The 26,855-nt window shown below is 41.9% G+C and overlaps 2 protein-coding genes and 1 non-coding gene across 4 annotated transcripts; 2 read left to right on the forward strand and 1 right to left on the reverse strand.

Moving 5' to 3' along the window:
- Positions 1–338: 338 nt before the first annotated feature.
- LOC6593387 (GTPase-activating protein CdGAPr) lies at positions 339–22,090 on the forward strand. 2 transcript variants are annotated; one of them, XM_002019049.2, is made up of 7 exons: positions 339–411; positions 15,309–15,733; positions 15,799–17,072; positions 17,135–18,781; positions 18,849–19,149; positions 19,201–21,248; positions 21,319–22,090. In XM_002019049.2, exons 2-7 carry the CDS (start codon positions 15,341–15,343, stop codon positions 21,395–21,397), a joined length of 5,742 nt encoding a protein of 1,913 aa, XP_002019085.1. In that variant the 5' UTR covers positions 339–411; positions 15,309–15,340; the 3' UTR covers positions 21,398–22,090. The 2 variants fall into 2 exon arrangements, with proteins under 2 accessions (XP_002019085.1, XP_026842930.1); XM_026987129.1 differs by lacking the exon at positions 339–411 and adding an exon at positions 897–970.
- A 1,838-nt stretch (positions 22,091–23,928) lies between these two features.
- On the forward strand, positions 23,929–24,124 carry LOC6593386. The gene has a single exon (XR_048011.2). It is a non-coding gene; the product is annotated as a U2 spliceosomal RNA (small nuclear RNA).
- Positions 24,046–24,886, reverse strand: LOC6593385 (C-type lectin 37Db). The gene has a single exon (XM_002019048.2). It carries the CDS (start codon positions 24,884–24,886, stop codon positions 24,170–24,172), a length of 717 nt encoding a protein of 238 aa, XP_002019084.1. The 3' UTR covers positions 24,046–24,169.
- Between the last annotated feature and the right edge of the window lie 1,969 nt (positions 24,887–26,855).

The raw sequence follows: 26,855 nt of genomic DNA on the forward strand, positions 1-26,855 counted from the left end.
TGCGAAAATTAGGACACTAAGAATTTTAGCACAGTTCAGGTAAAAGAAATAGTGGTATTTTTGGAAATAAAGAGGAAGGATTGGATGGGTCTACAGTATTATTTTCCGTGGCTTAACTCTAGTTGTTTATCCGCCTAAGTGGTCTAAGTTCGTCTTTTCATCGGTATAGTTACGGTATATCTAAGAAACCTGACGCTGTCTCGGTATATTTCTGTGGGTCGGACGGTATATTCCATTGATTACTCCGCGGTCACACCGGGCCGCACATTTGTTGTCTTGTCGCGTTGCCGTTCGCAAACGGCGATCCGTTAAAGTCTTTTTGCTTCTTGCTCTTTGCCAGTCAAAGCCCTGATAAAATGTTGTAATATTACTCTTATTACACGACCAGTGTTTCATTCGACATAGCGAGAGGTGTGTAAAATTGTTCACTTTGCCCCCCGCCCCTACATAAGAGTGTCAAGCTAAAGAAGAAAGAGATATGCTGAAAAGCTGAAGAAGAAGAGGAAAGAAAAGTATCTCTTCTCTATTTAAAAATGTGTGTCAGTGTATTGTGCGGCGGCAGCAGAAAAAAAAGAGCATAAGCAGCAGCAGCAACAACAAGATATAATAAATAATAGCTCTAGCACCGTTTTGGCGACGACGTCTTCCCAAAGGGAGACCCCTGAAGAGGTCTTTTAATTGTGGCATTGTTTCCAGTATTTTTTCCCATCATCCAATTTCCAAGACGCGTTTTGTGCCAAATAACAGCAAATTATTCCCCGCTTTTTGACGGGATGATAGTGAAGTGTGTGTGAAAGAGTGTGTGGTGTGTGTGTCGGGAAAGGGCAAGTTGAAGTGTGTGCGTGTGGAAGGAGAGGACTAGCTCTGCTGCTGTCATCATCCATCCTGTATCTCCATTTCTCACCCATTGTTTAAGTGTGTTGTTTCGTTTCCCACGCATTATGCTCGCGCTTTGCTATTGGAATAGTTGGTATGTATGAAAATTTTCAGCGAAATTACTGTATTTAACTGTATTAAAGAGGGTAATTACATTTAATACAGTTTGGAGCCATATTTACCATCTTACGGCGTCGTTTTGTCGAATTGAAAGCATTATCAGGCACTCATATACTTATGATTACGCTTTATTCATGAGTGTCTGTGTATGAGCGTTTTTCACACTAAATTTTTGTCACCCTGCTGCTGCCTGCCGCCGCTCTCCTCTTACATACGCGCACACACACACACACACACACACCTGAGACAACTCCACCATATGCCTTGCGCCTAACTGTCCGCCGTGCCGTCTATCTGTCTTCTCTGTCTGTCTGTCATTCCACCCCATTTGCAGTGTATCTCTCTTACTCGCTGTGTGTTCAAGTATTTGTGTGTGTGTTTGTTTGCGTCTGCCGCCGCCTTTACGTGTTGTTGTTTTTGGTCAACAGAAAAAAAAGGAAATTTATTTTCTTGTTTTTAATGTTTAGGTGTGGTCGTGCTTTACACACATGTAACATGTACAAATGTATGTGTATTACATGGATCCCCACGGATTCAAGCGGAAGCAGGCATAAAAAAGTTTTGTGGTTGACATTGAACTCTCCATCTGTTTCTCTCTCGCTCGCTCTCTCTGTTGGAGGATATCCTCCTACCTCCCTCTCTCTCTCTCTCTAAGAGGATTTCTTTCCCTCTCGCCTTCTCAGTGAATATCCTTCTCCTTCTCTATTTCTCTTGCAGAGTGTCTTCTCCCTCCCTATCCTCGTACTGTACCTCCTTTCATTCCCTCTCTTCCTCTCTCTGTTTTCTTTCCCACTTCTTTCGCTAATGCCCCATACCCTCTTTCCACCCCTCTCTGTTGACTGACTTTGCCGTTACTTTCCAAAAAAAAGCCGCTCCTGGCCGGGCCTTTCATTTTTTTCGCTCGCTTTTCGGCCACATTTACTTTTTCCTTATACCCTTTTTGGCACCGCAAAGAGTTTCGGTGAAAGGAGGCAATTGGATAATGATTGGGAAAATATCCTAAAGATCAGTACAATTAGTGCAGATCTATCTTCCCTTATGGGTAGATCTTTTGCTTCTCTATTTAGGGGATTCTATTAAATATGTCTTATTCCTATAGCACCTGTCCATCAACCCCCAAGTTTATCATATCTGAAGATTTCTTTGCTATGCATCCTATGAGAGCATTTTCACTTCGCGTTGACTCATTTTTCTATGGCGGTGCGGGAATGTGCGGGGCCAAGCTTTCACGTTTATTATTACGATGTCTGATATTCGTACATAAGTACATACATACTACATAAATATACATACTCGTACATATGTACATGTACATCATACGAAGAGTACATATGTATAAGCCATACTGTTATTATTATGTGGCTCACGTCTTTGGGAAAAAAGATTCGCGCTGCGACTGCGCACGATTATGGCACATTTCATAGCCCGTGTTGCCCCCCGCCCGCGCTCTGCTGCCTCTGTGGGGCTCTGCCCCAACGATGACGAGAGCAAAGTTGACTACTGCCTGTTGCAGAAAAAACGTGTCAAGTTGGCCAGATATATCTACTACCATCCTCCATATATACTACACATCATTCATATATGGTAGTCGCTGTGCAAGAGCATAACCATAGAGAGAGAGAAGAGTGAGACGAGTGCCGGAGAGCCGTCTGTCTGGGAGCTTCTGAGCTTCGATTAATTTCGTTGCGCCTCGGTAGCTGTGCACTCAACTCAAACATCCGCTCTGCAGCGCCGCTGCAGGGTACCAGAGCGTTTACCTCGTCGCAGCGGGGACCTAACCTTATTACACATTATACTACATTTACCCACTGCCCACATCTGCCACACTGCCCCCCGTGTGTGCCCCCCATGCCACTGCTCCATCGTCAGGCATCGTATAACATCGTATCTCCCAATATCACAATACCAGAAACCCCTTTCTCTAGGGTTACATTTGCATGGCCTGGCAGGGAGCATCTGGTTTGGTTTTTTGGAAGCGGCATTGCACTACACTAGACAGCAGGGGTTGCACTACACACTAGACTGCAGCCAGGGGGTTGAAATGTGAGTCCACATTCCAGTTTTACGATAACCGGAACCCCTAATCGTATGCAGGGCTTGTATTCCATTGGTAAGTGATCTTATTGGAATGTAAAAATGGCGGGAAATATTCAGGAAATACTTAAACAATGGGAGAAAATGGTAGGACAATGGGAATTCCATATGAAACGAGTTTATGTCACATTAATGTTACTTTTCTGACTGTAAAATTGATCCGATTTGAATGATTTGTTGGTTCTCCGATAGACAATAGCTTTATATTTGCGAAACAGAGCACCCATATCAAGATCCAATCGTATTACAGGTACGAAAATCCACTGATCTTAAGATATTATAATATTATCTAGAGCTGTTGCATGACTTTGCAGGTTTTGTGTAATTTTTGGTTCAAAAAAAGTACTTTTGCATATCACTTAGAGTTAATTATAATGTTTTTTTGCAGACTGTCTGTTGCACACTTAATTATTGCTCCCAACTTTTGTTGTCCAGTGTCTGACCCCTCCTCATGAGTTAACAAAAACACCACCCAACAAAAGCAACAAAGAAATGGCAAAAAATAAACAGCAACAAAAAAACTGCTGCTTTCCCCTCTACTCTTTTTCTCTGCCTTTCGTTGCTCTGTCGTTTCCCTCCTTTTATTTCTCTCTGTCTCTCGCTGTCTCTGTTTTGTTTCTCTCTCGTTTCGCCTGTTGTCTCTTATGACCGCTTACACCTGTTTATTCCGTAGGCGAATCGGAATCCCAGGCTGACGCCGACGCCGCCGCCGCCACCGTCGTCTCATGTTCGCATTTAGTTTTTGTTATTTTTTGCTTACATGAAAATGTTACAACAAAAAATTCTTTTTAAATTCGCTCCATATTTGGCTACTGACGCGCCCCCCAGTACCAGTGGGTTTATTGTTGTTTGGAGCTGGGGGAGGGGAGGAGGCAACGCATGCCAAGCCCACACAACACTTTAAGAATTTTTTGGCTTCGGCTTTGCCTTTGACTGGGACTCTAATTTGTTGTACCCTTCCCCAAAGAGAGGGTATGGCTCTTACGACGAGATGTGTTCAGGGAAGAGAAGAAAAAGGAAAGGGTTTGCACATAATCTATAGATTCTTGATCATTAGGAACAAAACCAACATTAGAAACCACAACGAATAGATTTGGGAACATTTCGGAATGGATTTGTTTGGTTATAAATAGAATTTACGCAAAGAAAACTTCATTGTTTATTAAATTGTTTGTTTAGCTAAGCTAAGTTTGATTTATCTTCAAGGTATGCCCACCTTCAACCATCCATTGATAGCCCTATTCTAAAGATATTCCTTTCAAGATTATCCTGCAGTTTAAAAGGATTTTTCAAAGTTCTTCCAAGATCTATACCACAAGAATCTATACCACAAGAATCTATACCACAAGAATCTATACCACAAGACATTGGCCCTTAAAGGGTATCCCTAGCTTCGGTTATCAATGATAGGCCCTCTTCCCTCCTGTGCTGCCTGGTTTCTGTTGGGGGTTTTCGTTTCATATACGCATATCAAATAATTGAGCTCAATTGATTTCAATTAAAACTGACAACTGGGCTGATGATTTCGTTGTGGTTGCTGTTGTTGTTGTTCCGATGGTCGTTAGTGCCAACTCATATGAAACAAAAACCATCAAAATGCCCCTCAAATGTTGGATTCGATGTATGTACTACTGTCTGTCTGCGTGGGGCTCGGTGCTCTTCGTGTTTCGTGCTTGATGGACTGCATCGAATGGGGAATGCACTGATGGGATTGTACCTCATTCCTCATTGGAAATTATATAAAAAGAAAAAGGGTAAAGAGGGAAAATGCATGCATCAAAAGAAAATAGATTCATCCAAAGGGAAATTATTCAATTGGAATTCATGGAAATTCTCTACTTTTGAGTAAAAAGATTCATAAATCCTTGAAAACCTAAACGATCTATCTCTCTTCCAAAAATTCTTGTTTTGTTTTCCCAAACCGGAATCCCATTTTTGGCAATGTTTGCCTTATTTTTAATCCGATTGTTATTTAAAACTGTTAGATCGCATAGACACGACTGTTTATAGAGTGTTGAAGCCCATATATCTAGATAATTTGTATTGTTATTGATTTGCGGGGGCCATCTACGGGGAGAGTCGTCTACAGTACCATATAAGGAAACACCTTCTTAAAATTTACGAGATCTACATACGAGATATCATACAGACATCAAACACCGACTCGGTGTATACCTCTTGAATAATAATTGCATGAAATTATAGATCTTATTATTCTACATTCCATTCAAATCGCGTCGATGATTCATGAGGTAAATTATACACGTGTTTCGATGATGAAAACAGTAAAAAAAAAGAACATTCCGTATTGTGTGTCACACGTTAATGAATCATGGAAAAACAGGGGAAAACAAATATCGGTTTCACTTTCACTCTTATCTCTGAAAATAGATAAAATCGAGATATGCTAAAAAAAAGTACCCAGGATTTTTCAGGGGTTTCAGAAGGTACTTTTACTTTTTATGGCTGCTCTGGAGAGTACTTTTGTTTCTATGGATTGCACAGAACAGTCCTCATTCTCTTCATATCAGAGGGTTTTTCTTCCACCCTACCTTTTCGTTCTATGGCTTCCAGGAGGAACTTTTATTCTACATTCTTTGAAGTTTCCCATTTATAGGGATTTTCCTATGGGTTTTCTATAGCATATTCCTATTTATATAAATGAAAATCCCATCTAGCAAACTGAATGCTTGATCACAAAAGTCTCTTATCAGTCACTCAGGAATTCATTCATCCAAGATCAACATTTAAATATAACACATATATGTACTTCTAGATTAATGGATCAAAATGTGTGCTTTATACAGTAAACTAATGACTCGTTTTATCAGAAATAATTACAGTAAAAGAAAACTAAATTTTTTGATCATTTATAAGCCAAAATCGTTGTTTAAATCTGTGCCTCTCTTTCAACGTTTTTGGGTATTTTCTCTGATTAAAAACTTGATCGATAAACCCACCTAATTAGTGGTTTATCTCTTGAATCAGTGAAAAGTGAAATCTCTTACTTTTGAATCGTGTGATCGGACTTGATCAATGCCCTATTTATAGAGAAAATAAACCATAGGAATTCCTGTCGCTCTGTCAACTATTTAGCTGCTACCTCTGCTGCTGCTTCATTTGTTGTATTAATAGATATGCTAAAGATAGAGAATCGAAATACCAAATTCCTATGCACAGGATAATCTAAAGGCATAGATTGTAGATCGATAGATAGATAGATCATGCCGCCACAAAGTCTTTAGAGCAACAATTCTGAATGAATTTGCAGAGAAATAGAGAATAAAATAAATATAGAATAGTTAATAGAATAGACTTGGTAGAGCTTTGCATGAGTTAATTCTTTTAAATTCTTGTAATTATAATAAATGTTTTATTTATTGTTAATTATTATAAATTTATGATTCTTACTGCCCGTTCGATACCCAGATAAACCTTAGAGACCAATTATAGAGCGTCGCAAACATTTTAGAAAAAATAGTTCTCCAAAAGAAATAAAAGAATAGTAAAATAAAAAGAATAATAATAAAATAAAAATAATAATAAAATAAAAATAATAATAATAAAATAAAAATAGTAATAATAAATAGAAATAATAATAATAAAATAAAAATAATAATAAAAAAAGAATAATAAAATAAAATAATAAAATATAATACATATAAATACCGATTTCCTATAGATTAAATAATTCTCACCATCGATTAAGAGTTCTCATAGAGCCCCACAATTATTGCGGATCCCACAATAATCTGAAAAACAAGCCATAAAAGCTTTCATATAAAAAGAAAGATACAATATTTGTTTATCGCATTGTTTAGTGTATTTTATTTGTTTATGGAACTCTCATTCGACGCTTGTGCCAATTGCCCTCGATCGTTGCTCGTTATTGCTATTGTTTCATATTGAAATTCAACACTTTATTTCAACAATTTATATGCACGAGGCACTCGTATTCCGTTCGCCGTCTGCCGCCTGCTGCCAGCTTCTCGTAGAGAAATGAATAATAATTAAATTAAATTATTTAAACGGCCGGCTTCTGTCTGTGGTCTCCGTCTCTATGGTTTGTGTATCTTTGCTTCTGACGTTTGTTTCTAAATATTTTTGTCGCTGTTTCGGTGCCTTCCTCCAGCCGGACAGCAGCTGCTTCACATATTTGTTGGAATGTGAATTTTTATTGTACAACTTTTCTACACTTTTTTTTTGCTTTCGATTTTTTCTATCTCGTTGTGTTGTTGTTTTTATAAATATTTGGCATGTGCGCTGGCGCTACGAAATATCTAAATATTTAGTTATGCCGCCTGTGTCCACTCCGTGTTTTCTATATTTTTACTCGCAAAAAATCAAACTTTCACTTCCATTAAAAAATATATACGAACTTTTGTTGGGTCTATGTGACTGTAGCTGTATCTGTATCTGTGTGTGCGTATTTGTATCTATGCATCTGTCCATGTATCTATGTGTGCGTTTATGGTGTACCTGTTTTGTCGTCAACGTTAAAATGACATTAGGAGGCTAGGTTTTATGGTTGGTCTCATTGAGGGGCAGTGGCGGAGATCTTTATGGAGAAGGGGACAGCGGCAAGGGGTATCTATCTCTATAGAGCAGGGCTGTTGAGGCAGGGGCCATTACCCCATGCCCCATACCCCATACCCCAGAGGAAGCGAAATTCTGCAACAAAATGTCAAAGTAGAAAATTTACATCCAAACGATTTCGCTTTTCTTTTCTTACTTTTTTTTTCTTGTTAATATTTGTTTTCTATTTATTTTCTCTACTTTTTTCCCCTTTTATCGGCTGAACTTTTTCCTATTTTTTCTTCTTGCGTAAATCCCCTTACAAATGTCTCTTGATGAGTTTTTTCCATGAAGATACTCGTTATGTTGAAAGTTGAAAGCATTTTTAACATACTGCCATACATATTACATTACAAGGTATCACTGGTTTTGGCTAATAAAAATGTTTTGTAATAGGTAGTTATAATAATTTGAGTATTAAAGAGAGAACCCACCAATATCAAAGAATTACATACAATATACACTACACATAACGTTGTTTTTCTGGATATATATCCAGATTACAGCTTGAGACACTTGTCACAGGATAGACACATCTTTCATCTGGTATTTGACGATATTTAAACATTGCAAACAATTTGGCAAAGAGATAACTGAACTTACAACGAAATATATCTAATCTAATATCAAGGGCTTATCTGCAAGATCTATTGCCCTCTGTTACATCTGTTAATCATGATTGAACCATAACTAAATACCTCCCTTTGCCGTGGTTAGGGCATACAAATTTCATTCATCCGCCAAAGGTTTTCTACCTCTTTCATAAGCTTTTTCTATGGGGCGGGCACCTGCTTTATAGGTGCACATATACTCTCGTGCGATTGTTCAGGTCCGGTCTGGTGGCTGGGGTACGTGTGTGCATAATTGTGTGAACGGAAGTTCGAAAAGCTCCGACAATCAAGAGACGTCCGCCGTGGGGTCTGCCCCGTCCATGGGAGTCGTGTGTCCGTTGGTTAGAAATAATGAAATCGACTAGAGCTGCTTGGGCCAACAGCGGACTCCAAGCGGAGGCCAAGAGCAGAGGCGTTGACTAATATGCCAGTTACGACTAATTGCATTTGTTGCTCTCTTTTTAGCCCCCACCACGGGGTCCGGGGTCCCAATACTTTTCATTGTGAGTCATCCAGAAGAGGTTTCTAGGTTTTAGGGTGGGGTATCGATTGGTCTGCTCGAGGAAAAACCCAACAGAGAACATTTTTGAGCGATACTCAAATTAATTGGATAAACTAAAGGAACAATCATTGAATAGGTATTCAACAGGGGATTGAAATTGGAAATTCCTAAGAAGTACAGTGCTAGTCTACTCTAAAATACTTTTCCAATCGAGATGATTTTTGGTATTTAAGTAGATTATAGCTTTATACGCAATCATACCAAATCAGAGCTTTCTATCTTCTGAAATGTGACAGCTACACCTATTTCCATCCATACATATGTAATACTTATCCGATCAAGCTGATTTTTGTTATTTATTTTGATAATATCTCTATGTATAATCACACCAAAACTAAGCTTTATCGCTGGAAAATTGTAGGCAGCACAAGTTTCTGTAGATTTCTGTTGAGCTTAAAAAATATGTAAAACGATTTTTTTTGGTTGGGATTCCCCAGTATTCTGTGTCCAGTAAAAGATAGATTTGGAAATTACTGGAATGCTGTCACATATACTTTCTATACCCTTCGTACTCCACAAAACCCTGCAAACAATACATATATAGTAGGTATTGTAATCGTATCGAATGTAAGCAAATCTCCCTTATGATGAGTCAACCGAAGCGTTGGGCAGATCAGATTACCATCGAACAGTGGCGCTCCGCACTCCAACAGAAGCTCTGTGGCATGTGGCACTGGGGCAGTGGCACCCAAAAGTACAAGTGCCACAGAGATCTGTCTGTCTGTCTGTCTGCCTGTCGGCAGTCGATTGTGGGGCGTAGATTGATACGGCGACGATGCTGTTCAACAGATTAACGACAACAGCAAACAGTCATAGAGCCATGGAGCCATGGAGCCAAGAGGGGGGGACAGACAGCAACCGGATTAGCCTTGGGCTGCAATTTGTTCCATGATTTTCGTCTCGTTGGGGGAGAAGGGGCTGCGAGGCGACAGATCGCATAGTTTATAGGATCGGCATAAATTGGTCCCGTCGTTTAATCACTTCTGATGTTCAGCCATTAGTCATTTTGTTATTCTGTTTGCCTTTATTTGAGTCTCTCCAGAGTCTCTCTGACTATATCGTATATCATTTTACATTCATCTAAAATTTAATGTGAATCATCTATGGCCACAATCGAGTGTTTAAGAGTGTCATCTAATGGTCAGAAAAGGTTCTAACACGATGCTTAATCAGAAAGGGAAGAAACAGTGCTCTCCTAACATTATTTACATTTTAAATATAAAGAAAAAAACATTTAAACCAATCGATTTGCTCCGCAAATCAATGCAGGGCAAGCCGCAGACGACAAAAAAAAAAAAAAAAAAATATATATATATAAATAAATAAATTTCATATTTAAATGAAATATTTGCTTAATTTGATTATATTAATACATGCAAAGATACTGTGATTTTTAGGCTCTCAAATTTTCCTAGAAAATCCGTTAACTGTGGTGGAGAGTATTCTTTAGAAATGATCCAAAGCGATTCTCTAGTTTTGGGACAGAAATTAGTTTAGCGAGTCGAAAAATTACAACAATTATTTAATTCCTAGAAATTCCTGATTGCCCCTTGACATGATTATTATTTAATGTATATTAAGTATGTATTTAATCATAATTATAAGTAAACGCAGGAGCTGGTATCGGAGTCTAAGAGTTCTCTAAGAGTGCTCTCCTTCTCCATTGTTTCTTTCTGGGATACATTGTGGTATTTGTTGGAGGAGCTAAGAGCTGGACAGGAGAAGTCTCCTCCTCTCCTCTCCTTCTGTACAGCTATGCCAGAAATCCTTATAGAGAGAGCACCCAGTTCCCAGACCTTTTAATTGATTTATATTTAAAATCATCTTTATTATTTTATTATTATTTATTTTATTTATTATTATTCATTATATATATTATTACTTATTATATTTATTATTATTTATATTTAGACATCACTTTTTCTATTAAATTTTCAGTTTGTTTGTATTTTTAAAACTATTATTATTATTTAATTTAAAGAGTGTGGGTTTTCTTTTTGCCATGCCATTTTCTCTCACTGAATAAATCTTAATTTTCCAAGTAATTTCTCTCAATTAATCCTCATTATCTGGTCACTTTTTTTGGTTTGTTTCAAACCAGCTATTGCATTGATTTAACCTACATTCTAGTGGTCGCTTGCATGCCTTAACATATGATCTAATTAATACTAGATTAAGGCAGAAGACTCTGGCTCTACATGCAGGATGTGGGATGCCTGTCTTGAAAATAAATGCTCTCATAATTAAACTGGAAATGTGTGAGCTGCAGAAATCCTAAAGAGATCTATTTAATTGCCCCTCGGCGTATCCGTCTCATTTAGATGCACATCATTCGGGCAGCAGCCTCTTTATGGGGCACTTGTCGTTTGAGTGAGTGAATGACTGAATGAATGTCACGAGTGACTGACTGGCTGACTAACTAACTGGTAAACAGACAGACAGACAGACAGGCGGACACTCAGAGTCGAATGCTAGCTTTAAGCACACATTATGCATGCATTTTGCCGTAGCCGTAAGTCTTTTATGGTCGGCATCATTCACTGCAATTGTTTGCTCTAGAAAATGCTCTCTGGCTCTCTGGTTCTAGGCTTCTGCCGAGTGAACGAGTGACCCACTTTAAGCCATAAATTAGCACAAACAGCAACAACAACAATCAGCTTTTATGCCACTTCATGTGGCATGTTGTTCCTCCTCTCTCTCTCTCTCTCTAGAATCTAGTTAGACTTCACTCCTCCTCCTCGCACGCACCAACAATTCCAGTCTTGCTTTTCTTTATAGATCATTGTCAAATGTACTTCAGCTTTCAGTTTCTCCATCGAATTGGGTCAGAATACAGCGACGGGATGGAATGGAGATGGAGATGGAGGAGGCAGCAGCAGCAAAGTAGAGCTGAAAAACAGAAGAAAAACACAGTCATTAAAAAACCATTAACTATTGTCCAATATTAAGTTATTTCATAGTATTAGATGAGTCTCTCGATTGAAATGTTTTACCCCCCGAAACAAACTGTTGGACATGGTATCTAACTGTTGGACATGGACAGTGTTTAATTGATTGGAGAAAGTGAGGCTCTCCGGTCTCGGACTCGGTCTCGGTCCGCAGCAAAATGAACCAAAAAACGTAGCTTCGAGGCTGGGAAAATGTCTTCATTGCAATCGGGCAATCAAGCAATCGAGAAAATTGAATATGCACAGCAGCTACAGCCAGCAGATAAAAAAACAACCAACCATCTCTCGATTTTGGCTTTTTGTTGTTTTTTTTTTGTTTTCAGACAGACTCTTATGTGAACAAGTCTGATTATGTGATTTTTGAAGCATAACTTTTGTGAGAGATGAAAATACGTGTATTTCCAAACAACTTTTGATGCAATCAATTGTTACATTGTGTTTTTTTTTTTAGCCAAACACTTGATTTTCAAGATTAATTTAATGTTTGAGCATGGAAACATGTTTTCTACAGCAAAAACAACTACAGGAGACCTATTGATTGGGAAATCTGAGGCGATCTGTTCCTCGGGTGCAAAAGACGTTAATTCGATGTTCAAATTTCTGCGGGGGAAAATCATATCGTAGAAGAAAGAAACCTATAACCGCTGATCATCGATCAGATCACACTGAAAGTTGCCTGCAACCGCCTAAACTTATTTTTGAATTTTGGCAAATTCCAATTACATTTTCCTTGAAAAGTTCAAAATAAACTTAATCTTACTTTAAAAAAATATGAATTTAGGGAACCCACAATTCGTGGAGAAAAGATTTCTATAAATAAATCCAGGTCTGGAATTATATGCAATTTTTAAAATATCGGTGGCTTTTTTTTGCATTATGGCCTGTTACTTTTTTGTTGTCGCTGGCAATATTTTCTTCATTTTAATGGAATTAAATTCATTTAAATAATGAATTTTAAATCCATTTGTAAATATTTTCTCAGTTCTTTTTATTCCATCACTTAATATGTGTGGTATGGTGGATCCCCTGTGAAATTAACAAAAAGATAAAATCATATTCTATTCTTTAAAAATTTCCCAACGGCAGAGAACAATAGGAAATCTTTGGAAACTCATTGGAATAACATTCTGTCATATTATCGCACACTCATTCATTCATTTGTTGGATAACGGATTACGAGCGCCATTTCGATGGTTAGATCTTTTGTTTTTCCTCCTAGGTCGTTGACGTCTGATATTTGCAGGGTATGAGGAGGGTATATTTCATTTGTGTATACTTATGACAGATGACAGGTGTTAAGGGAACTATAAAGTACGTTAATATGCAATATATTCATGATCTATTCGATCTAGACCTTGTTCATATCTTCTTTGGGATCTCGGAGCATATAATAGCTATAGTTGCCGATTCTGATCAATTATTCATTTTATTCTTATTTTTTGTATGAATCTTTAAATTAGAGAACGGTTCTTATTTGCAAGATTCGTATACACCTAAATCATTATAATAAAATGAAAATTAAAGGGTACACTTTTGTTAATGAGAACTTTTTTAAGAACTCTTCTCATATGATTTTTTCCCCTCCTAATAGAAATGGTTTAAGCATAGCTTTCGATACGTGTATTTTTCACTCAAATGGAATCATATTTCATATATTTTTGTTACAGTTACAGATACCCATTAATAGGGAGGGTATCGCCTTGTCGCATGGGACTATTTCGATTGCCTTTAGTTGTATTTTTTTTGTCCATGTGTGTGTATATTTTTTCCCTGGCAGGTCGTTGCCGTTTGTTTAAATCCGATTTTATATGCACACTTATTGATTATTTTTTTGTCATTTATTTTCTTTACTCTTCTCGTTTTTCGTTGGTTTTTCTTTTATATTTTGTTTTGTTTTTCGTTTCTTTATGTGGCTGCATTTTGAGACCGTTAGCGTTAACATTTGCTTTAATGGTTTTGTTGCGCTTTGGGGAGCTGCTGCTGCATTTGATGAACGGCCCCCAGAGCATGGTCTCTCCCTCTCTTCCTCTCTCTCTCTCTGTGGGGAGATGCAGCTCTTCCTATCGCCTCTCCTATGAGAGTTGAAAAACCCGTTTATCCGTCCCGCTCTATGATTTTGTTGGCTGCAAAAGTTGGTGTCTCGTCTGTCGCGTCTGCCACATCCCGTGGCCCGTTGGGGCTCTGTCTCTGTCTCTGTTTCTGCTGCCAGCTCCCCCTGTTCACCCCACTCTCCTACATCCCAGCCGTCTGTCTGTCTTTCTGTTTAATTTATGAAAGTTTAAATGCTCCAAAGCCTGGCGGCGATTGCATTTCGTGTTGCCTGTAAATCAGAACTACCGCTAGGCATCCCCCCCTACGTACAACATCATGATGATCATCTAAAACGAGAAAGGAAAAAGTCTTTTCTGTGAGTGCCACCGATGCTGATACCCTGACAGGAAGCATATTTGGTTCTTAAGAATATATTTTGAATATATTTCAAATTCCAAGTCTAAATGTGGGCTATACTCCAATGTGGAACCCAATCTGGAATCTATATACTTAATAAAAGCGAATACTCTTACTTTGCCCGTCTGGAACCAAAGAAAGAGTCATCATCGGTTGTCCTGCTGCTGCTGCATGCATTTCGCATTCGATAAACAATCCCCCATTCCCCAACTGGCTTGAACTTAATAAATATTTATTGTATATACTTATAGAAAGAGATACGATACGATACGATACGATGCGATATATGCGAGTGCCACAGCCATATATCCATGCCACAAAGGATGTCTGAGCCAGTGACCTTATTCTTTCATTTGGAACAGCAGCAGAGAACCACAGAGAGTTCCATTTCACAGGCAGAGAGACAGAGAGAGAGTGGGTCTCACAGGAGGAGAGAGTGGAGTGGAAGCCCGCTCGCTAGCCCCCCAAAAAGTAGAACATATTGGAACGGGCAGCCTGTCAGACAGACACCGACCGGGGCTTGGTTCCGTTCCATTGGGTCGCGGCTCTGGGTTGGGGTCTGGGCTTGGGTTAATTGATAAAAGAAACAGATCGTGCGTGCCATTAGAAAGTAAACGCGATTTCGGGCCTAAACGAGCATTGAATGCTTAAACGATGCCTCGGGGAAGTACGAGTGTACTTTCCTTCAGTTTTGTGCTTTCTGTGGGAGCTTACTGGGGATAGTCAGAGACTGGGAGCCGGCTTCAAGTAATTACTGTTTCCATGCTGGGTCTCTCATGGGTTTCTTACATTTTGCTAGCGCTATGCTCTTTAGAACTCTTATTATTTCGTCGAAATTCCCACAGACATGGCCATATACTTTGTCAACACACTGTACAGTGTGCAGTGTACACCGTATATGCAAATGGAATCGAAAGGCAACCTGAGAGGCAGAATAGTAGTTGAAGGTCTCCCCCATTGTTGGGGGATTTTAATTTTACAGATCTGTGAAAATTACTAGAGAATAATATATAAATTACATACAGTCACAAAATATCACTAATATTTCTATTATTACTGGATTTATTTGTACAGATGTTGCTGACTGTTTGAGAGCCGAAGCGATCATGTCCGAGAAGGTGAGCGCGTCCTTGGCATCGCAATTGCATTCGCATGCATTGGCCACAACCGACGGAAGTGGCGCCGCTGCCGGCTGCCACCATCCCACCACAAAGGATGCCCATCCCCCGCTGCAGTTCGAAATGGATGCCCCGGCGGCGGCAATCAGTGCGCAGTTGAATTTCAAAATAATGCCAGCGGACAGTCTGCCCGGCCTGAGCTACCAGGAGATGTTTGCTTCCATGAACACATCACAAATCTCCAATGCCTCCACCGAGGCATCCTCCAGCTGCAGTCCACAATTGGGACTGGGACTGGGTCTGGGATTGGGTGTGCCAATGGGGCCCCCGCCACCAAAGCCCAGTCGCCAGCATATGGCTGTGCAGCCATTGACCACATCCGTAAGTGTTTCCTTGAGTTTTCCATCAGTATTCAGACTGATTTATGTTTTGATTTGTCTACCTAGAAATCGTGTCGCTTTCCCAAGCTAGAGGAGTGCGCACATTTCCACTACGAGCGCGTACAACTGGGACCCCTCTCTGTCCAGCTGCTGGATGACAAGTCCGAGCACATGGGCAGCAGCATAGCCTCCCAGTCGATTGGCGGCGATCTGCCGCACAGCTCGCTGAGGAGCTTCTCCCCCGAGAGCTGTTGGTTCATCATTCGTGTGTGTCCGCAGCGCTGCGAGCCCTTTCTGATCAAAAGATCCTTTGAGAATATGCAACTGCTCGACGAAATGCTGCATCGCTGTGTGTACGATCGAAAGATCAGTGGCCTGAGGAACATGGCAGAGCTGGCCGAAGAGCTGCCGAGCGAAACGGATGTGGAGTATGCGGTGGGCAAGTACTTGGAGCGCTTCTCGAAGATTGCCTCTGATTCCCTGACCTGCGGCACCATCCTGACGTGGCTGCAGCTGGACAACAAGGGGCGACGCCTGCCCCTGGCCGATGGCGAGACGCAGCGAACCATCAACACCCCGGCGGTGGGGGCAGCTTATGGCGTGAGGCGCTATCAGGCCCAGGCCCCGGACGAAATAAACATCGAAGTGGGGGATATGATCTCAGTGATCGACATGCCCAGTCCCGCCGAGTCGATTTGGTGGCGCGGCAAGAAGTCCCATCTGCAAAAGTCCCTCTACGAGGTGGGTTTCTTTCCGCAGTCGTGCGTGGCCACCATTGGGGACAAGGTGCCGAGGAATTTCCCCATGCCAGCGCCCCTAGTGGGCCATCTGGATGCCTCACCGACGAAGCCAGTGCTGCGTAAACATGGCAAGCTGATAGCCTTCTTTCGATCCTTTATCCTGTCGCGTCCGTCGCGGCGACGGCTCAAACAGAGCGGCATTTACCGCGAACGGGTGTTCAACTGCGATTTGTCGGAACATTTGCTGAATAGCGGCCAGGATATACCCATGGTCCTGCGATCCTGTGCGGAGTTTATAGAGAACTATGGTGTCATCGATGGCATCTATCGACTCTCTGGCATCACCTCGAATATCCAGCGTTTGAGACGCGCCTTTGACGAGGAACGAGTCCCGGATCTAGGCAATCCGGAGATGAAACAGGACATCCATGCCGTCAGTTCGTTGCTAAAAATGTACTTCCGTGAGCTGCCAAATCCTCTGTGCACCTACCAGCTTTACGACAATTTCGTGGAGGCCATACAGGTGAAGGCCGACGAGGCGGATGAGCGTCTGAGGCTGATGAAGGAGACGGTACTGAAGCTGCCGCCGCCACACTACAGGTAGGGATCGGAGGAGTTGCAGGAGATCTTCCATAAATAATAACTCTTTCTCCCTTCCGTAGAACCCTCAAATATCTGGCTGAGCATTTGTACAAGGTCTCGCAGCATCACGAACGCACTGGCATGACGGACAAGAACCTGGCCATTGTTTGGGCCCCCAATTTGTTGCGTTCCCCTGCCCTCGAGTCTGGTGGGGTGGCCGCCCTTCGAGGCGTTGGCGTCCAGGCCGTGGTCACCGAGTACCTGATACGGAATTGCCATAACATATTCGATGCTCTGGAGGACCAGCGTCACAGTGTGCTGCCAGTGGCAGTGGCACTGAATCCTAGCGAGAGAGTAGAGCTCCGTTTGGAGTCACTCACCGACTGCGAGAGCCTGCTGGTGGAACAACGCGAACAGGATCAATCTTTGGGTATGGTAGAGCGCCCCAAGAGCCTGAGCACGGGAGGAGCCAAGCTCATCAGCCTGGAGGAGGCCCAAGAGCGACACTCACGCATCGAGGGGGGAGATCTGAAGCATTCGCTGCCGATTAGCATGCTGGCAAGCAGCTGCAGCAGCACCACCAATGCCGCTGCTGCTGCTGGGAACGCAGCCACCAATATAGGATCTTACATCGAGGTGGGCGGAGGTCCCTCCAGTCTCCCCGACAAATACCACACAGTGCTGTCGGCGCCACGCAGCTGGCAGAAGCGTAAACCAGACAAAACGCCCTCATGGAAGTCGATTTTTACGCGCAGTCAGCGTCAGGGCAATGTCGATCCCAGCCACAAGATCACCATTGAAGCGGGTGGCGGAAAATTGGATCCTGTGTCTTCGCGCGTTAGCTTTGTCCAGGCCTCCCATGCGCATGCCAGTAAGGAGCTCTCGAAGCACGACAAGCCCAAATCTATAGAGCTGCTGGAGACAACACACGAACGAGAGCCCAAGCCCATGGAGCTGTGCATACGCTCCAATTCCATTGACAGCCTGCGGACGGTGGGTCATTCGCGCAGCGTCTCCCATGACTCGTACTTTGATCTGCTGCAGTCCCCCCAGCGGGGACACGTGACCACCTGCCCCTCGAGGGAGCTCTCAGAGCTGGGGCTCAATTTCGATCGCGAGGAGCCGGAGATGCGCATCTTTTCGGAGAGCGAATCGCTCGTCAGTTCCCCGCGTGTGGGCAAAGAGAACGTCCCCCCGGCGTCGGGATGCGCCACGCGCAGGATAATGCGCGCCCGCCCCGAGGAGTTCTCCAGTCAGACGAACAGCGTAAATCCCAGTCCCAAGAAGCAGCCGCGTCTCAATCTATTGTCTCCCTCGTCGGCCAGGGCCCTGCCTCTTCCATTGCCAGCCACTGCCGTGGCGGCAGCGGCTCAACCGGGGCCGCAGCACCATTGCGGCCACGAGCCAGCGGGTGCGGAGAACTGCTGCAAGCGCTACAAACTGGAGGATCAGCTCTGCGATATACAGTTTATTGATTGCGGCACGCCCGAGCATGCGCCGACGGTGCAGCAACAGTTTGCCAGCGTGGAAGTGCATCCGCCACCGAAGCCCGCTAGGTCGCATGCGCCAGGACCCACATCTCCTGCCTCGGCGCGGTATAGCTATCCGTCAGTGCAATTGGGGGCCAAGCGAAAGGAGCAGCAGGCGGCCAAGGAGAGATTTAGCTATCAGGGGACGTTCATGCAGCAAGGGGGGAAGCCAGAGCAGACCCCACGTCCCGCAGTGCAGTGAGTAGATCATGGAACAAAAGAAGCGCTTCTGTATAAACTGTGATTCCTCTGTAATCTCTTTCAGCAATAACACGGTACCAATGCGCACCAAACCCCGAGTGGAACTGCCGCCAGATGCCACCGATTCGCAGGGAAAGCTATCGGTGGCCACACCCACAACGCCTCAAAGGAGTCCACGATACAGCCTGCTGCTGTGCGACACGGAGGAGAGCTCTGAGAACAGTTCGGCTGTGACCACACCCCAATACGATATGGAGCCACTGATGCGAACCTCAGCCATGTCGGGCATCTCTGGGGTATCCTCCAACATGCAGCAGCAGCTGCTGATGGGAGGCGGTAGCTCTCATGAGAGTCTGGGGCAGCATGTAAGTGAATGAAACAATACTTCTTTCCAACTCTAACGATCTGTGTTTCAGTTTAACAATCACCAAGACATGGATCAGCGTGATATGAATGCCCTGAAACGAGAGTTGTCTTTAGATTTGCAACCAGTGCAGCCACGCCTGCCGCAGCCCGCGAATCGTGCGGCCACATTGCCCGTGAAGGAACAACTGCAGGCAGCAGCAGCCGCTGCCTCGCCCAACAATTCGAATTTCACGGACAACACTAGTCAGTCGGTAACGCCCAGCGAATACGGCTACCAGCACTTGCAGCGGCATCTCAGCATGCACTCGCTGCTGGCCACAGAGGAGAGCTCCCCGGTGTACGAGGACTTTGAGCAGACGCCCAGCAATGGACTGCACAAACTGGTGGCAGCCACAAGTCCCATTAAGTCAACCATAAGCATCACATACAAGTCCCCGGAGAAGGAGAAGCCCCAGCAGAAGCTGCTGGAAACCAACTTTGACGAGAATATCGTGTACGAGCAGGTGAAGCTCTTCCGCAATTCGGTGACGGAAGTCAATCAGATGATGCTGAGAGACCAGGAGACGCGACCGCCCTGTCTGAAGCAGATCGAGGAGGAGGAGCACGATGTGTGTGCCAGCAAGGCGGAAGAGATGACAGAGCAATTGCTCCAATTGGAAAAGGAGCAGCAGCAGCAGCAACAGCAACAGCTCTTGGAGCATCAGGAACTGACCGAAGACGATGAGCAGGAATCCCAATTGCTGTACGAAAACATTGAGCTACGAAAACCGAAAACAGTCTACGAAAATCTACGTGGCGAGGAAATGAAACTCATTTTAGAGCCAGACCTCAAACCAGTCGTCAACAGTGATCGAATCGAATTGGATAGTCTCGACAGTTTGCCCGACAACATGGAACAGGAGCACGAGCTGCCAACAGAACTCCATCTGGCACCAATGCCAGCCATGCCAGTCAGCAAATCGCCATCGTTCAGTGTCAAGGAGTTGGCCAATAAATTCGAGAGTTCTCCGGTGGAGCAGCTGCCCAGCTTTGACTTTTCGGTGCGCGGCGGCTCCATGAAGAAGCCAAATGAGTTGAGTGTGCCTCTGTCCATGCCCAAGGCCATGCCCGCACCTGTTCCACTAAAGAAACTCAACAACGCACAGAAGATCACGCGTTCGCTGGACGAGAATGCCTTTGTGCGTGAGTTTGGGGGCAAACAGTTGCAGGATCTGTCGCTGAGCAAGTTGCCAGAACTGCCAGAAATGAACAATCGCCGCAAGAGCTTCGATTTTACGCGTCCCAAGACTTTGAATCCCCCAAAGAGGCTGCCGGGTATGAGCATCACCGAGGAGATTTGTCAGAAGCGCGGCAGCGGCGGCGGCGGCGAACCCGAACCGATTGCCATCACTCCCACCACAGAGAATCGCATTTCCCTCATACAGAATAATGTACCCAAAGATCAGCCAGCATCAGCTACGCCGTTTCCCCCACCTGTCGGACGAAAGAGTGTGGTCGCGGGAGTGATTCTCGATCGCGAGCGCATTGAGAAGATCAAGGAGGAGCGACGCCAGCAGTTGACACAGAAGTACCATGGCGACACATTGAAGTCGCGATCCAAAACGGAACTCAACTCAACGGACGACAGTAATTTCCCCGCCACGGAGTCGTTGCGCATTAAATCCAAGTCACGCGGTGATATGCACTCACTGCAAAAGGACATGGACATGAATCTGAAGCAACTGGCCCGTGTACCGGGCGGTGGCTCTGAGAGCACACTACATACAGTACCCAGCGATTATGTGGGGCAAGGAAATGGACAGCAGGGACAACAGCAGCAGCGTGTGCGTAGCATTTCCGATGAGAAGAATCAAAATTGTGATACCAATAGTGGTGGTGGAGTTGCAGGTGGAGGTGGTGTGGGCACAACGCTTCTGAGTGTAAAAACGGCTGCCCAGAAATACGGCAACCAGAAGGCAGCTCCATCATCGTCAGCATCGATAGCATCGTCGTCGTCATCGTCGTCTGGGCTGGTGCGTGGCCCACCACCGCAGCCCCTGCCACGTGAGCGCATGCCACAAAGGAATTCGTTGGCAGCCGAGAGCAATGCGAGCGCCAAGTGAGTGTTAAATGGAGATATCCCATTGATCTTTATGACTATTAATATGCACCATATATCCCTCTTGCAGCAACAGAGAAAAGATCTCACCACAATTCTCAATACGCGATGTGACAGCGATGTTCGAATCTCGTTCACAAAACCAATAGAGTTTAAGTAAAGAACAAAACTTACCAACTAAATTGCATCGAAATAATGAGACAGACGGTTATACGCCTTCTGCTATATATATAATCACATTTAATAATGGATTCGGCAGCGAATTATATATGCTATATATTTTATTTAGTTTTCTAAAACATGTACTTTTAAGCATTGGAAATTCTCTCTTATATCTGGCGCGAGCGGCAACCCCAAAGACACTTTCAGCTACATACTATAAAATGCCGCCTGAGGATTCGGATCTGGATAGCAAGAATAATATATAATGATAATGACAACGCCTTGCGCCCTGAAATCGTATGCAAAATTCAATTTTGTTTTGGAGAAAGAAGAGCATCAAGATGGAAGAGAGAAAGTTGAACTAAAAGACCATCCTATACCCCCCAAGTGGATGAAAATTGTTAATGCATTTCATACCCCCATAAAGGTGTTACGTTTCATTGAAAAAGTTAATTAAATTTCGGTTTTTATTTGTATTTTTGTGATTTTTTGTTTGTTTCTCGAATGTTTTCTGTAATTCTAATTTTTCTTTTGACGCGTAAGAGCTTTCTGTAAGCATTTTGCAAGCAACTTTGAGCGAGTTGTATTTAAGTTAATTATTATACGATTAATTTATACATACTATATCTTTTAAAACAATAAACTCGATTGCATTGTCCCCACTTCGATCCATAAATACACTTTGTAAATACTCGTTCTTTGGCTTTGCTTTTCACTTGAATGTTGCTTTAAGTGGATAAAAACTATAACACAAAACTAGAGATATATCTACAGTACAAGTTGAAAAGTCTGTGTACGCGACTTGATTGAGGTCTGATAGAGGTTTTTTCAAGATAATTAAAAACAAAAAATACTCTACTAATATAAGTCCTAATGATGTAGTAACACTAATTAACACACTTAATGGTTGTCTACATGAACAAAAGAAACATTTACTGGTAACAGTTCGCTATGAAATGAAAAGCTGGAAATATAATAGATTTTTCACCTAGAAATGCTGTACAAAATATTTGCTTTTTCTTTATATGAATTAATAATTTGATTGTACGATTGAAATCTAATTCCAGTCTGTTTTGAGATTCCTAGTTGTACTACAAAAGCAGTGTAGTGTTTTTCATCAATTGCTGAATATAGTTGAAAAAGCATATATGTATTTCTTAGAGATATGTAGAGATTATCCTTTATTTTTTACTTTTTCTTAGTTATACATTATTTCTACACTAGAATTCGTAATAAAATCTTTTCTAGATTCCCAATTGTACTACTAAAATAGTGCACATGTTTTCAAGTATTCGAAACTTGCTGAATATATTTTTTAATGGATTTAAAGATTCATTCATTTAAAGTCTTATTTTGCTCCGCCCTGTAAGTTTGAGCCTAAAGTTGTATGAGACCCAAAGGAAATCTATCTTGTTTTTGAGCGCGTACACAGTATTGGATTAGCATAAACCCCTTAATCCTATCTTTGACCAATCAAAAATGTTTTCAAATCAAACATAAACTAAAACGAGAGCTAACACTAAAAGACAAACTAACTAAAGGAATTTTAATGTGTGGCTAGTGCTTAGATTTGACTACTAGATAAAATTCATATATGTATACTCGTGTATTCAAAGGCGGAAAAGCAGATAAAAATCAAATAAAACAAGTAATTGCATTTTCAATTGACTCCAGAAGCAGCTGCCAAATTGTTTTTATATTGAAAGCCTAATTCAAAAACGAAAAGACCACAAAATGGAAAAATAAAGGAAATTAACAGAATTGTAATACAATAACTAAATAGAAAGCTTTAAAACATAAGTTAGCATTTGATATATTTTGATAAAAAAAATAAAAGAAAACAGAAACGAAAGAATACACAATTATATTGCATATTGACTGAGAATGACAAGAATAGCGGAAAAAATTTAAAGAACGCTTAAAAAAAAAACTATTTATGAAAGGAGCAAAGATCAATCAATCATTAAACTGGAATAGGAGATGAATTGTGAGGATGAGAAATTATGGATGATGTCATGGAATAAGTACACACTTTGCATTAACATATTTTATAATGAAACATTACAAACAACACTAATTTAACGCATATAAATAAAAAGAAAATATTAAGACTAATTGATATTTGTTATAGCTTGGGAGGGTCTCTTAAATACCTATAAAAGAAAGGGGTTTCTTGTTCACCGGAACGAAATTAAACCTTTAGCTAATCATAAATGATGAAAAACGTTCCTCAAATTTAGCTAATGCAGCTCTCCATAGGTAACACAATGACTTATACTAACCTCATACTGATTCTTAAAGTTAAAACAGTTAAATTCTTTATTCTATTCCATTCAATCCAATCGTTTAGTTGCTGAATCAGAGGCTTTAGCACTGCAGATATATATGCCCATAAACCTTATGAAATTCCACCCCTTGAAGTAAGCAATAATAGTTGAAATCAATTTGTGCCACTATAATTCCCAACCAGTTCTAGCCGCACAGTCATCAGGTGGTGGCTGATTTCCAGCTTCAAGTTATCGCTTCTCGGCCTTATGGCTAAGATCAAAGTGTAGTATCTGTTCTTATCAGCTTAACATCTGATAGTTTCTCCATTGGAGAACAACAAATGTTAAACTGATTTTTGGAATCAGACGGAGTGCTAGGGGCTTGCTCCACCTCTGTCGCGGGTTGGCCCGGTATTGCAGTACCGCCGGGATTTCGGCCCAACTAAATAATCAATTCACACGCTAGTTTAAGAGGGATTAACATTTTTGTTGTTATTGTAATATAATCTGAGTCGTCTTATGTTGTATTTTATCCCAAGATGTCTGACAAATAAAAAAATTTCCGTCACTGCACGATTGGTCGTTCATCAACGATTGGGAGGTGGATGTGAATGTGTATAGCTCGACGCAGTGTTCAGAGTTGTCCTTGTTATTGGGTTCGTTCTCATTCCAGTGAAAGAATGTTCCCGGCAAGCCAGTGGTGGCCGAAATAAACTCTCTATCCTTTTTTATATCGTTCAAATCTATCCAATACCACTGGTTTGGCTGCAGCACCCTGTAGAGTGCCTTTATCTCATCCTCGCTTTGCAGACTCGCCAAATGAGCTCCCATCTCACGGCATTTGTGCAATGCATCGCTCCAGTTCATTTTAATTTTTTTTTCTATGTAATAGTATTTGGAACCAATTTTTTCGAAAACCAACAATCTTTGAAGTCGCATGTGGGTGATCTTTGTCAACTCCTGCTGGATCTCTATCTGTCGTCCTTGAGTGTATAGCTTTTCGTCTATTTGCGCGATTTTTGATAGAGTATCTTCCATCTGCTTGGAGCTCTTTTCCAACTCCTGCTGGATCCTTTCTAATCCTGCCTCTAGTTTTTCGTTTTTTTCAATTTCGGCCAGTGGTGAGAGAGTATCTACCTGTTGGGAGCTCTTTTTCAATTCCTGCTGGATTGCCAACTCTCTTCCTAGAGCCTCCAACTTTTTGTCCATTTCCGCGATTCTTGATAGAGTATCTGCGGGCTGTTTGGCCTCGTAGGACTCCACTCGGTTTTGAAGGATGGCGAGTACTCCAGCACCGGTTTCACAGCTACGTAACAGTATCCTCCGCACTCGTGTTGAGATTCATCCACCTATTGGGGCGCATTAATGTTCTTTAGATTTATGTAGTCAATAAACTGAATGTTGCACTCACCTCACAATGCCCTGACAGGGATCTCCCGAAGGTTATCGCAAATAATATGAATACAATGGAACATTGCATTGCTAGTACTTCTCTCAACACAATACAAAATGCAACTGATTTATATAAGAAAGCTGTGGATTTCTCTGTGCTGAACAGCTCAAGAACGATGAAATGAAAATGAGTGGAAATATCAACTGATTTAAATTAATTTGCCAAAATTCCACCGCTTATTTCGAGTTGGCAAATAAATATCATATCAAAGAAGGGACAGTGACCTCCCAAAGGTTATCTCAAAATTATATGTCAACCAAGAACAACGCACAATGGATTTCTCTGTGCTGAACAGGTTAACATGGATGAAATACAAATTTTTCCAAAAATTCATCTGATTAAAATTAATTTATTTATGTGTACAAAGAATATACAAAACCCTGTTGGCTGTGGGACCAAGAAGGTGTTCCATTACGGGGTTTTTAAGGACGCCCCGTAGGACCTGTAGGAAGTTGTATAGTTTTTGTTATAGTCCACCGATCCATTCCAGTTGGCTAATAAAAATCACTTCAAAGAAGGCGGTTGCCGTGCCATATGTCCATCGTTTCCATTAGCCGTGGAGTTCTTTATCCGTTCCGGGTTTTCGCTGGGGGTACCCGCGGTACCTGCTGTGAGAGTGTCAAAAGAGCAGAGAACCTTACGACACGTGAGAAAATTAATTTGATTAAATTGCCACAGAAACGCACAGCGGGACAGGAGTACGGGGGGTGCAAGAGGGGGAGGCGTTATCGCCAAATCAGATGCTGTTGTTGCTAGCCGGCTACTTAACGCGGACACTCAACAACCACCCGAGTAAATACACATGCACTGAGAGAAAATAATATATCCCTATGTCACAGGGCGATTTTTATGGAAAACGCAAGAGTCGTTCAGAATATCACAGAGAAATCAAATGAAAGCTCATTTCCATGGATTCATCTTAAATTGTTTTCTTTCAGTGCAGTACGTGTGTGTTTCCGTGTATGCGGGTTGTCGGTGAATGCACTAAATGATGTGCATAAGTGCGAAAACGTTTTCCCTCTGCTCGAAGACTCTTTCTACACAGTTCTCCCCCATCCTCCCAGCCTCTCCACTGATGCTTTCGTCTCTCTCCCTCTCCCCCTCTCTATCACACTCTTAAGCTCTCTGTTTGGCTTGATTGACGCTGATAGGGCACGTGTTGGCAATTATTTTAGAATAAATATATAATAAAAAGCTTCACCATGGGACCAAAATCAGTAGATGACTTCTTTGGTGTGTCCTTTCTGTGCTCTTTTACATCTTGGGCACGGTCGAGATATGATTTCTAAAGAGTAGGATGTCGAGGCATGATTTCGGAAGAGCAGGAGGTCGAAATATGATTTATGAAGAGCAGGAGGTCGAAATATGATTTCTGAATAAATAGGAACTGAAATTAGGATGCAAAGGGGGAATATTAATGAGTTATTAGTTATATAAATATTGTACTCATAATAAAATAAAGATTGTGTTGAACACACACCCAAAGAAAAAAAAGATACTTTTTAAGAGTACTTGTTAAAAAAAAAACCCTATGAAAACTAACTAAAATACACTATTCTTTATATTCCAATTAAATTAAGATACTTTGATTGACATTCCCATCCATTTAATATTGTTTTTTTTTGTTGAATTTGCACGTATTTTAATCGATATACTGAGAAAATCCAGCTTTAAAAGTTTTAAAGTGGATCTATAAATGCAATGGTCTGTCATTTGGTTTGAATT

Source organism: Drosophila persimilis, unplaced genomic scaffold (assembly GCF_003286085.1).
Source record: "Drosophila persimilis strain 14011-0111.01,24,50 unplaced genomic scaffold, DperRS2 tig00000124-arrow-pilon, whole genome shotgun sequence".
Lineage (NCBI taxonomy): Eukaryota > Metazoa > Arthropoda > Insecta > Diptera > Drosophilidae > Drosophila > Drosophila persimilis.

Coding starts and splice junctions, on each gene's coding strand:
- LOC6593387 (XM_002019049.2), top strand. CDS start 15,341: ATGTCCGAGAAGGTGAGCGCGTCCTTGGCATCGCAATTGCATTCGCAT. Junction 15,734..15,798: donor TGCAGCCATTGACCACATCC/GTAAGTGTTTCC, acceptor TTGTCTACCTAG/AAATCGTGTCGCTTTCCCAA. Junction 21,249..21,318: donor GAGAGCAATGCGAGCGCCAA/GTGAGTGTTAAA, acceptor TCCCTCTTGCAG/CAACAGAGAAAAGATCTCAC.
- LOC6593385 (XM_002019048.2), bottom strand. CDS start 24,886: ATGGACAAAAAGTTGGAGGCTCTAGGAAGAGAGTTGGCAATCCAGCAG.